Consider the following 12,133-nt stretch of genomic DNA (forward strand, 5'->3'; position numbering starts at 1 on the left):
ACTGCAGGCATGTACACTAGGCCAACAGCACTAGAATGGACCAGTGGTGGCAATGGAGGAAGAAGAGCAGATGTGAGGAAGGTCAGAGACACAGGGTTAAGAGTGTGCTGACTGATGGATGGCACTGAGGCCCACATGGGACATTCTGATACGGGAGACCTGGAGAGGTAGTATGTAACAGGAAGATGGTGGTATGTAACAGGAAGATGGTGGTATATCACAGGAAGATGGTGGTATGTCACAGGAAGACCATTAAAAGCAGAGGAGAGGCTTTGGAGAACTGCACTTTAGATGAGGCTGTAGTTCTTGAAAAACGGAATTATTAATATTACGAGCCCCAAGCCCCCATAGCCTATTAGATGTTCCTAAGAGCAACCTGCCTGGAGAGCAGATGGCAAGGTATTCCTAGAAAGCCTTCCTTACCCTGTAACTCAAAGATAAGTGTGTGACTGAACACTAATCATCTCGTGGGAGGTGACATTAGTGTATGGACTCTGAATGAATGGCATTAGGCTGCAGTAGAGCCTGCCATGGTTCCCGTGACACCAGCCTCCACAGCAGCCCAGGCTCTTCTTCACAGCAGTGCATCACCATGCCTTACTCCCTGTCCCTGGTGACCTATGAGTACTCAGTAAGTATGAATGAAATGACTAGAAACTACTCCATAAACCATCTGTCTATGCATGATGTCCTTCCGTTATCTGATTTGCTCTTGCTTGTCATTTCCCTAGGAAAATGTCCTGAAGCATGGGTGTCTAAGAGACACGAAAAGTAAGAACCAGCTCAGAGAATCCCCCAAACATGTCACCATCTCAAACTTAACACTCACTTTCCAAGGCGAGAAATGTTTTCAGACTACTTTGACTCCTGTAAAAAGTGAGGAAAATATATCCAAAGAAACGTGTGATAAAACCTTGGAAGGAAAGATGACTGATCTTCCAAAAACAGATCTCAAGGCTGCAGAGTCCAGGTCAGTAACATGGGGAAATTCTAGGGCATTCTAGGATGTACACTATGTAAACGGATGCATGCTGGTTTCTCTGTAGCTCAGGCATTTGTCTCTGAAGATCCTCAGACAGATATAGAGCCTGACAACGATGATACAGGAACCTCTTAGACATCCATATTTGGGTCAGCCTTGGCTAATTTTTATTTCCATACCAGCTTCTTATGTTGCTCGGCTGCTATTCTAGCTGTTGGCTGAATACCAAAAGCATGCATTCTAGGAAAAAAATAGAAGCATGGGGCCCACATTTTAGAGCTGGGGTGTTGACGTCTAGAAAGATTGTCGGTATTTTTTGTTGTTGTTGTTTTGGTTTTTTGAGACAGGGTTTCTCTGTGTAATTTTGCTACCTGTCCTGGAACTCACTCTGTAGATCAAGCTGGCCTCGAACTCACAGAGATCTGCCTGGTTCTGCCTCCCGAGTGCTGGGATTAAAGGTGTGCGCCACCACCGCCCGGCTGACTGTGGGTATTTTTATCTCTATACTTATCTACATTTTCTTCTGCAGAGCCTCTATTTCACGTCTCTGTACTTCCAAAAATATGCAAAAACTACTTTCATTTTTTTAATCCTCCTGCTGCAGAGCTGACTGAAGCTGAATGTCCGTGGATGTTGCAATGGCAGAAAGGGGCAAGTTAATACCATCATTCTAGGGCAACATTCCAAAGAGCCCAGATCCAAGGCTTACATTAGGCTGGAGGGCCCACACCTGTAGTCCCAGCTACTCTGGAGGCTAAGGCAGGACAGTCCCTTCAGCCCACGAGGTCCAGACCAGCCTCACCTTAAACAAACAACTTACGTTAGTAAAAATACAAATGAGGGAGCTCAGGGGTGGACTGCTTGCTTAGTACACACAAGGCCCTGGGTTTGATCTTCAGCACAGGGTGGGGGAAGAAATTATATATACCGTACACACATACATAGGATAAAAAAATTAATTTAGGAATGAAATCAACCAGAATTTATTAAGTAATTTGAAGTGTTAGAGATTCATTGTTTTTTGTTTTCAAAAAGGACAAAGTAGTAAACTATTAGAATGGCTACTTTTTGAAAAAGAGAAAAACTAAAAACTTAAGTGTCACATTGCCAGGGGGTGGTGGCGCACGCCTTTAACCCCAGCACTGGGGAGGCAGAGCCAGGCAGATCTCTGTGAGTTCGAGGCCAGCCTGGTCTACAGCACAAGATCCAGGACAGGCACCAAAACTACACAGAGAAACCCTGTCTCAAAAAACCAAAAAAAGAAAGAAAGAAGCCAGTCTCCAAAATAAAAACAAAACAAAAAAGTGTCACATCTAGAATAGTAAAATGTTATTGAGAAAGTCTCTAAGATTGTTTTCTGTAAAACCTGGAGACATTAGGAGCTGGGGAGATGGCTCAGCAGTTAAGAGCACTTAGGGCTCTGACAGAGGTCCCTGGTTTGGTTCCTAGCACCCACACTGGGCAGTAAATAACTGCCTATAAATCCAGCTACAGGAGATCCAACATCCTCTTCTGGCATCTGGTGGTACCAAGCATGCACACGGTGTACATACATATGTACAGGTACTGACACATACATGTGAATTTAAAATAAATAAGCCAGACATGGTGGCACATACCTTTAATCCCAGCACTCAGGAGGCAGAGGCAAGTAAATCTCTGTGAGTTCTAGGCCAGCCTGATCTATAGAGTGAGTTCTAGGACAGCCAGGGCTACACAAAGAAACACTATCTTGAAAAACCAAATGTATTAAATAAGTAAATCTATTTTTAAAAACTTGGAGATGTCTTGAAAACCCTGTCTCAACAAAACGAAACAAAACTTGAAGGCAATAAATTAATGACTTTTAATAAAAATGCAAAGTAGAAAACTTAAGCAATCAGAAATTAAGAACTTGAAACAGGAGTTATCAAAGTTCTCATTAAAGAAAAAAGGCACTTTCTAGATTTTACTGAACAGTTTTTTTTTAAATTTTATTTAACTGAATAATCTTTGGTTTATGCCATTTTCCTTGTAGAATTATAAAAAATATTTTTTATTTCTTAAAACTTTAGTTTGCTTTTTCTAAGCCAGACAAAAACAGCACAATAAAGATCACTCGGAGTTAATCCTGCTTGTGACAATAACGATTAAGATTTCTAATGTCTTTGAGTCTTGGTAGGCAAAATGTAGCGAGCTTAGTATAGAACTGAGGAAGCTTAGTATTAGCCACACAAACAGAGAGCAGAAAGGTCACGACATTTTGGCCACACTGGAAAATTTATATTCTTGGTAACAGAAAACATCCATGTGATAGTGAGTGTCCCCATGTCACGATAAAACTGCTTACTTCAAACACAGCCGGTTTGTTTTTGTTTTGAGTCTTACTACATAGCCCAGGCTGGTCTCGAATTCACAGGGTAGCTCATGCTGGTCTTGAACTTTATGATCTTTCTATCTCAGCCCTAACTGTTAGGACCACAACCAGCACCACTACACTTAATAATTTTTTTTTAAATAAGGAAACTCTAGGGTCAGCGAGATGGTTCAGCAAATAAAAGTGCTTGCTGTCCAAGCCTGATAGCCTGATTCCCAGAGCAATGGTGGAAAGAGAGACGTGCAAGTGAGCTCATACACACACACACACACACACACACACACACACTGTGGCACAAGGGTGCCCACACTCATACATACATCTTATATTCTCACATACATATCATATATACACACAGTAATAATAATAAAACTTAATTTAAAAAGTTAATTCTAGATGTGTTCTACTTAAAATTGAAAACAAATTAAGAATGTTTCCTTTAATATATCTGTATACTCTATAAGAAGTTCTGTAATACAACAAAGAAAATATAAAAAGTGTAATAACAGCCGGGCGGTGGTGGCGCACGCCTTTAATCCCAGCACTCGGGAGGCAGAGCCAGGCGGATCTCTGTGAGTTCGAGGCCAGCCTGGGCTACCAAGTGAGTTCCAGGAAAAGGCGCAAAACTACACAGAGAAACCCTGTCTCGAAAAACCAAAAAAAAAAAAAAAAAAAAGTGTAATAGCAGTTTTAATTGCCAGGCACGGTAGTGCACACCTTTCATATCTGCATGTGGGAAATAGACACATGCAGATCTTTGTGAGTTCGTAGCCAGCCTGGTCTATGGAGGCTAGCCAGGGCTACATAGTGAGACCTTGTCTAGTGCCTTCTCCTAGACTCTGAGGGTAACTGCTTCACATGTACACAAACCCTCTCCCCTCCCCCCACATATACATAATTTTAAAAATAAACAAAAGGAATCTTTTAAAACAGAAAATCAGTATCTATCAGTAGCTACAACAAGTATCAATTCCTTTAACTATCAGTTCTGTTCAAACTGTGGCTTCTATACACACACACACACACACACACACACACACACACACACACACACGCTGTATCTTCGTCTTCGGAACTTTACTCTTTTAGCTTGTAAGTGCTCGGCTCTGTACACCTGCCTTCCCTGGTGAGCATCCGCTGTGCACTAAAGCAGACTGCTTCCTGATTAGCCCTTCGTCTGTGGTCACGTGGACTACCTTCAGGTTTTAACTACGAAACACTACGTTCCAATAAATGACTTCCCTCTCTGGGTTGTTTCTGTGATGTGTATCTCTACAAGTCTAGGGAGGATGATCTGTCGTGTGGATGGACAGTTGGTCCGTTCTCTGGCTGCAGTAAAGCTCCCCACCACATGTGTGACAGATGTCCAAGGAGAGTAATGGTGACTGCCTAACTTTTTTCTCCTGTTTACATGGATTTGTTTGCCCTGTGTTTATATGCACATGTACAGAGGTCAGAGGACACTGTAGGAGTAAATTCTCTCCTTCCATCTTGTAGGTCCCAAGGATCAAACTGAAGTTGGTAGCAAGTGCTATAAATAGAGCTGAGCCATCTTGCAGGCCCAAAGCATACTTTTCAAGTGTGTGTGTGTGTCTGTTTTCTGGAGTCAATTACTGTTTCTGTCTTGATAATTCAATTGGAAATCTTATGAATTTCCATCAGTTACTCAGAAAGATAATTCATTTTTCCCCCATTTTGTTCATCTGTATATAAGCATATTACGAGTGTATGTTAAAATGGTTTATTTGGCAGATATTTGTAATTATTAGGCAGCTTGGAACTCTGTTTGCTCAGAGCTTCCTACGTGATTTGGTTCTCTGCCCGAATGTGCCCTCCACGCTTTTCCTCGTCTGCCTTCCTCACATAACTGCTCTGTCTCCGTCTGTAGCTCCTACCATCCACATTTCACCACGGCACATTCAAGCTGGTACAATGCATCCTGTTGGTTTATGATCTGCCTCCTCCACTGGAATAAAGCACTTCAAATGACAGGGACTTGATTATTTTTACTGTTCATCCTTGTTCTTAATGACTACAAGGGGCCGGGTAAATATTACCGAGCAAATGAATCACACTTTGCCACTGAAAATTACTTTTGTTGCTTCAAGAACAACAACAACAAAAAAAAATGAACTCCCCTATGTAACTAGAGCAATGATATAATTTTCTTTTTTTCTAGCTTATTTCAGTGTTAAAAATAATTTATTATTCTTCCATCTGATTTTTGTTGGCAAGAAATAGCACTTTGACTAACATTAACTTTTGCTTTCCTATGCTTCTTTTGAGCTCAGAGCAGTTTGAATCTACTTTATAAATGTTAAACTTTGTACTGATAATTTTGGGGGAAGTAGTGCTGAGGATTGAACCAAGAGGCTCACACATATGAACAGGACACTTGACCATGGAGGGATGCTTCCTATCTTGAAGACTTCACAATTCCATTTATACGGGTATAGGTCTCTTAGCACCTTTACTAAATATTTGAGTTTTTAATTTTTTTCAATTGCATTTGTTTGTTTAGCTTGGGTGCAGGGGTGTCTATGTGTATTTTATACTCAAAGGAAAAACTGTCAACTCAAACTCAGAAGTCACCTTGTAGGAATCTCCAAGACTAGGAGCTAGCTACACATACTTATGGCTCACTTTGGTTATTATCGTCCACAGGAAATTTTCTACTTCCTATTAGAGGCAGAGAAACAGCTGGAACAAATAAGTGTCCCCCAGACCACTGACACATTGCATCTACCACTCTAGGTATCGGGGACTGAATACAGGCTCTCCTTGCTGAGCAAGCACTCTGCTACTAAGCTACAATCCTAACCTTTTAGATTGTTTTTATTTTTAGCACAAAGTCCCAATATGTAGCTCAGGTCAGCCTGGGACTTACTACAGAAAGGCTACTGGTAAGCCTGGTGTGATGGAGGAAAAGGGGGAAAAGCCTAAAACAAAACAAACAATAACCAGGAGAAAGAGACACTCAAGAAAGGAGAGAGAAACAGACACCACTGGTCAGCAACAGAGAAGGAAGTCAGGGATACAGGATGCAGGAGAGCAGCAGTGCCAGCCGGTGGGGAACAGAGCACCCACTGCTACTCACCAGTGTGGGCTTAATAGAAAACCCTGGGTGTCTTCCTTCAGTGATCAAAATGAACCCCCATCCAATTTAGCAGATTTGTCCTAAATAACCAGTGATCAGGCCCCGGCACTCTGACGACACCCTTCTATTTCACTCCATCTCACGACACAATTATTCCCAGCCACTAATAGTCCACAAACACCATAAATCAAAAATTCTAACCTCATGAGGCCATTAGATCAGCATCCCTTTTCTCTGCCTTTTGCCATGAAAACTGTTGCATGTCTAGAACAATTGATTGACAGGCTTTATTGTGTGGTGCAGCTTTCAATTTATAGAATAAATGAGCAGCTAGAACCACAGCTACTTCCTTTCCACACCCAGTTTCCTCATTTACTTGACATGTTATAATCAATGTGCCAATGCTGATATGTTGTTATTAAATGGCTGTAGTTTACATTTTATGACATAAAGGTTCATATTTCATAGTATAAATTTTATAGGTTTTGATGAATGTATGTAGCATGTAGCCTTGGTTATATGTTCACAAGAATCATTTCATTGCTCTAAAATTCCCTTAGCATCAGACTAGCTCTTTAGAAAATATTTTTAATTCTGGGCATGTATGTGTGTGGGGTTATGTACATGTGAGTGCAATTGCCATGGAGGCTAGCAGAAGGTATTGGCTCCCTTGGAGCTGGAGTGTTGTACACTGAACTCAGGGCCTCAGGAAGAGTAATGCACACTGCTGACCCATCTCTCTAGTCCCTACATTAGCTCTTAATTGCCTTTTTCCTTCAGTTCAGGGGACTGAACCTAAGGCCTTGTACATGTTAGCAAGTTCTCCACCTTGAACTACATCCCAAGCCCTTAATTGTTTTGTCCTGGTAGTTTTTTTTTGTTTTTTTTTTTTTTTTTTTTTTTTTTTTTTTTTTGTTGTTGTTGTTGTTATTGTTGGTTGGTTTGGTTTGGTTTGAGATTTGGTCTCACTATGTAATCCTGGTGTGGTGGTTTGAAAATAATTGGCCCTCATAATCTCATAGGGAGGGGAGGTACTATTAGGAGGTGTGACTTTGTTGGGAGTGGGTATGGCCTTGTTAGAGGAAGTGTGTCACCGTGGGGACAGACTTTGGGATTTCCTATGCTCAGGATACCGCCCAGTCTCAGTTGACTTCCTGTTGCCTGCAAGTCAAGATGTAGCCAGCACCATGTCTGCCTGCATGCCGCCATGCTCCCTGCCATGATGATGGGCTGAACCTCTGAAACTGTAAGCGAGCCATCCCAATTAAATGATTTTCTTTGTAAGAGTTGCCATGATCATGGTGTCTTTTCACAGCAACATAAACCCTAAGACACTTGGCTAGCTTGGAACTTGCTATGTAGACCCCATGTAGCTCTGAACTCAAGAGAGATCCACCTACCTCTGTCTCTGGATCAAGGATCTATACCACCACACCCAGCATTATTTTTGTTTTACTTTTAAATAATTTTTACATTTTGTTTATTCATGAGTGGGGGTAGGATGGGGAATGAATGTGTGAGGCTGCACGTGTGGAGGTCAGAGGACAACTTGTGGGAGTTGGTTCTCTCCCTCCACCATGTGGGCCTGGGGATCAAACAGGTTTTCAGGCTTAGCAGCAAGTGCTTTTACCCTCTAAGACATCTCACCAGCCCCCTTGGTTTGTTCTTGCTGTTGTTTTTAATAATAAAATTTACAAAGGTAACAGGAAGAAAAGCACTCAGTATGTGCTAGGTTATGTTAGCCTTACTATATGATCGTTAGAAATGATATGAATTCCTACATAAGCAGCAAAGTAATGGAATTTTAAGATACAAGGATACTATAATTTAGCAAATTTAAATTTTTTAAGGCTTTACTCATTAACTTCCTATACCATTAATCTACTAACTAGTGGGAAGAAATAAATAAGGAAATAAAAACAAAACTAAATTGCTATTCTAAATAATGCCCTTGAGGTCTGTCCCATGGGGACATATATGCATGGGGAATATTTTTGATATACCATGGGTTCCTTTTTGCTGCCTGTTTGCACCAGGAACATAATTAGTAGCTAGCCTCTAATCTGAGATGCTAATTATGAAAGAAAGATGTAATATTTTAAGAACAGAATGGAATTCACCTAACCTTTATTCTAGGGCTATTTTTAGGATTTAGCCAGGAAGGTTAAGGTTGATGAATATATTCTATAAGTTATTTTTCTTTCCTAAGACCATTAATTTCAGGGACATTTTATAATTTATAATTGTTGGATTTAGGATGCAAAAGTGTTAAAAAGCCAAACACAGCCTTTCTGTGTATTGTGCCTCTCGGGTCACTACTGTTTAAAATGCAAAGTAAGCGATTTAAATCCATATGGGATAATGATGAAGGAACTAGGCTTTTCTCCACTGTAGCAAGATGTCTTCCAGAATTTACACTCCTCACATACAAAGAGAACAGTGCTGCTGTGACCCTTTGCTTTGACCGGGATAATTGGCCGTCATTTGTACCTGTTTTGTAAGGCACATTCTCTTTGTATTGCCCAGTCTCTTGACAGTTTTTATCATTAGCCTCAGCCTTCAATCTAAGTCATCTGACCTATTGGCACAAGCTATGTGACTCCTTTTTGGCAAACTCCAGAGAACTACTGCTTTAAGTTTAGATCCTGAAAGATCCACTGTAGACCCTGAAGTGAAAGTATCTGCCTGACCCCTCGCATGAGTCATAATCACCTCTACAATGACGTGGGCAGCGAAATCAAAGAGACTCTTGCACTCCAGGAGGGGAAGGCCGAGCAGCGGCAGGTGGAGATGGCAGCAGACTTTATGCTATTACATACAATCTGATTTTTGTGGCTTTTACGAGTTGAATAACCTGTAAACACACAATCTTACCTTGGCATAATCACTAAGTCTAGGCTTGCTAGCAAGGTGCATTACTACTCACAAAGCATTTGAAAAATGACTAGTGATCTCAGACCCAGCCATTCTTTTCTAAATATCTGTGGTCACGGTGGCAACTCCTTGAAACATGTTGTTTATTTTTACAGGAGTACAAGGAATGATTCAAACACTTCAGGTAAGGAACAAATTCCAAGACATGTTTTATTGTGCTCTTCAGTAGAGGAGTCAGCCAGGTTCTTAGAGCAGTAGAACAAGGGTTGCATGGACTTTCTGATGCCTTCCCAATCTAAACACTCCACCCTGGAGAGAGACTTCCAAGCCCGTTTTCGGATTCTCCCAGGTGTGCCTGTCACTCTGACTCCCCAGGTCCCTGAGTCTAATCAGGCGTGAACCACTCTAAGGAAAGCTCTGCAGACGGAATCCAACCCACAGCAGTAAGAGGACATCCCATCCTTGCAGATCTGTATGGGGAACATTTTTGGTAAATTAAAAATCATTCAGCTCCTCTGCTCTCCCATTTATGTCTTTAGCCTAACACTCACTGTGGAGTAACATTAACGTCTGGGTACAGGGATTTCTTCTTAACATGTCCCATGTCTTAAGGAATCTTTAACTTCTAACAACAAACACTGCACAAGGAGGTTGTCAGGCCAACACGGAAGCCTTGCCCTTTACTGTCTGCTGACTCACCTCTAAGCCACTCTAACCTGTGAGCTGGAATAAGCCTCACCTACATCACACTCAGAAAAGAATATGCTGGATAGAACACAGAGGAATATTTAACTTGATTTAAGTGGAGAGGAAAAATAATACAAAAAACAAGGATAGCTGAAGACATTTCTGGTCATACTTAAGAGTCCTACAAAAAAAAAAAAGAAAGAAAGAAAGGAAAAGATGATTATAGGGTAGATAGAACTTTTTTAAAGATTTATTTTATTTTATATGTATGAATATTTTGTCTGCATGCATATTTGGGTATCAGGTGCCCTGGAACTGGAGTAACAGTTGCTATCCATCAAGTGAGTGCTGGGAACTGAACCCAGGTCCTCTGGAAAAAGCAGCCAGTGTTCTAGTCACTGAGCCACCTCTCCAGCCCAATATAGTATAGAGTTTTACACAAATGGGATTTGTCTTTATATATTCTCATCGGTATCAGTATCCAAAATATCAGTTGGGCTTCACCACAACGTGGGATCCGTATTCCAATCTATAGTGTTGAACCTGAGAACACCGTAGAGAAACGTGCTTCTATAAAGAAAATGCAAGACAGGGGCTCGAGAGATGACTCAGTAGTTACCAACGTGTATTACTCTCTTAGAGGATCCCACTTGATTCCCACCCAGCTCCCAGGTTAGCCAGCTCTCAACCGTCTGTGACTCAAGCTATAGGAGATCTGACACCTCTGGCCTCCATGGGCACCCACACATAAATGGTATATACTTTCACAGACATGCACACATATATATGCATGATTAAAAATAAATCTTTTAAAAAAGAAAACACAAGATACACCTTTTAGTTTGTAGACTCTTTACCTATCAACTTCTACTGCAAACTATATTTTATAAAGGAGCCAACCTAAAACTCCAGAGTTACCCAGTAAAAGTAAACACTGCCTTGTTTGCTAAAGACAAAGCTCCACCTGATGGCAGCCCGACTGCTAATAATCATGACTAACCTGTCACTAAACACAGAGATAGAGGTAGTGCAATGTACGAGGGATTTGCTAGCCACCTATGGATGTGTCTAGCTCATGCAGGGCACTAATATAGTTGTCTTCATCTTACATGTGACTAGTATTTCCGCTACTATGTCTTCTGGTACAAACTCAATTATTTTTTGCAACTGCACAAGCATGTAATGCTTATGTATTCTATATGAAGCACTTTGGCAAACTCAGGAGAGGCTAGACAGAAATAGCAGGCAGGTTACCTGTGTTAGCCAAAGAGAAGTCACTGAATGATAGAGAAGTGGTAAAGTCATTGCTGTGTTTTAAAACAGTTCTCTACTGACAAATCTCTGAGAAGCTAGAGGATGCTGGGTACAGAGAGGCCAGGTAGGAAGCTCTCTGTCAATCAAGGTGGAGGGTGCCAAACGGTCTTGGACAGGTAAGAAGCAGTCAGAATTCAAACAAGGATGTATATATGTAGTCAGAAAGAGTTCCTTACATATTCTATACAGTTAGTGTGTACTACCAATGATGGTGGGATGACGGTGACAACAACGATGATGATGATGATGATGATGATGATGATGATGATGATTTATTGAGGGGTCTGGAGAGATAGGTAGGTCAGCACTGAAGGGCTGAAGCGTGAGGATGTGAGTTCAACCCCCAGCACCCTCCTAAAGAGCTGGGCACAGCAGTGCACACTAGCAATCCCAGCACTATGCAGAGACCAGAGGACCCTAGAGGGCCACTGAACAGCTTAGCTGAGTCTGTAAGCCCCAGGCCCTGAGAAACCATGTCTCTGAAACCAAGATGGACGGGTCCGAGGAGACCCCTAAGGTTGTCCTTTGGCCTCCACATGTGTACAGGTGCACACAATCATGTACACCCACCACACATGTGTGTGCTCACACACAGAGAATTATTCTATCGATGTGTAGGAACAACAGAGACAAAGAACAAGAATGACAATTTGGGGGGGAATATGGAGGATGCCGAAGAGGGGCAATTGCACACTGATGTTAAGTCCGAGTCCCAGGCTTTGGTTCTAACGGTCCTTTCTCTGTGACATGAATACGCCATTTACCCTGTCTCTGTGTGTATGGCTGGGCTGTTGGGCTGAGGAGGGCATTTCGACAGCTACTC

At 41.6% G+C, this 12,133-nt stretch overlaps 1 protein-coding gene and 1 long non-coding RNA gene across 5 annotated transcripts in view; one reads left to right on the forward strand and one right to left on the reverse strand.

Annotated features, from left to right (window-relative positions):
- LOC114697764 overlaps nucleotides 1-12,133 on the reverse strand; it is a 49,168-nt gene that overhangs the window by 21,117 nt on the left and 15,918 nt on the right. The window contains exon 3 of one of the 2 annotated variants that reach the window (XR_005092759.1): nucleotides 9,495-10,177. The exons of the other annotated variant lie outside the window; for it this stretch is intronic. This is a non-coding gene — a long non-coding RNA (uncharacterized LOC114697764). Of the gene's footprint in view, nucleotides 1-9,494; nucleotides 10,178-12,133 lie in introns of those variants that run through there. 2 annotated transcript variants of the gene reach the window in all.
- Nucleotides 1-12,133, forward strand: part of Fam71d (family with sequence similarity 71 member D) — a 35,326-nt gene that overhangs the window by 20,847 nt on the left and 2,346 nt on the right. For 2 of the 3 annotated variants that reach the window (XM_037210658.1, XM_028876099.2), the window contains exons 5-6: nucleotides 732-970; nucleotides 9,465-9,493. In XM_037210658.1, coding sequence (XP_037066553.1) covers nucleotides 732-970; nucleotides 9,465-9,493 — 268 coding nt within the window. Of the gene's footprint in view, nucleotides 1-731; nucleotides 971-9,464; nucleotides 9,494-9,684; nucleotides 9,763-12,133 lie in introns of those variants that run through there. The other variant, XM_037210659.1, reaches the window with a different exon arrangement.

The sequence above is a fragment of the Peromyscus leucopus genome, chromosome 14 (assembly GCF_004664715.2).
Source record: "Peromyscus leucopus breed LL Stock chromosome 14, UCI_PerLeu_2.1, whole genome shotgun sequence".
Taxonomy (NCBI): Eukaryota; Metazoa; Chordata; class Mammalia; order Rodentia; family Cricetidae; genus Peromyscus; species Peromyscus leucopus.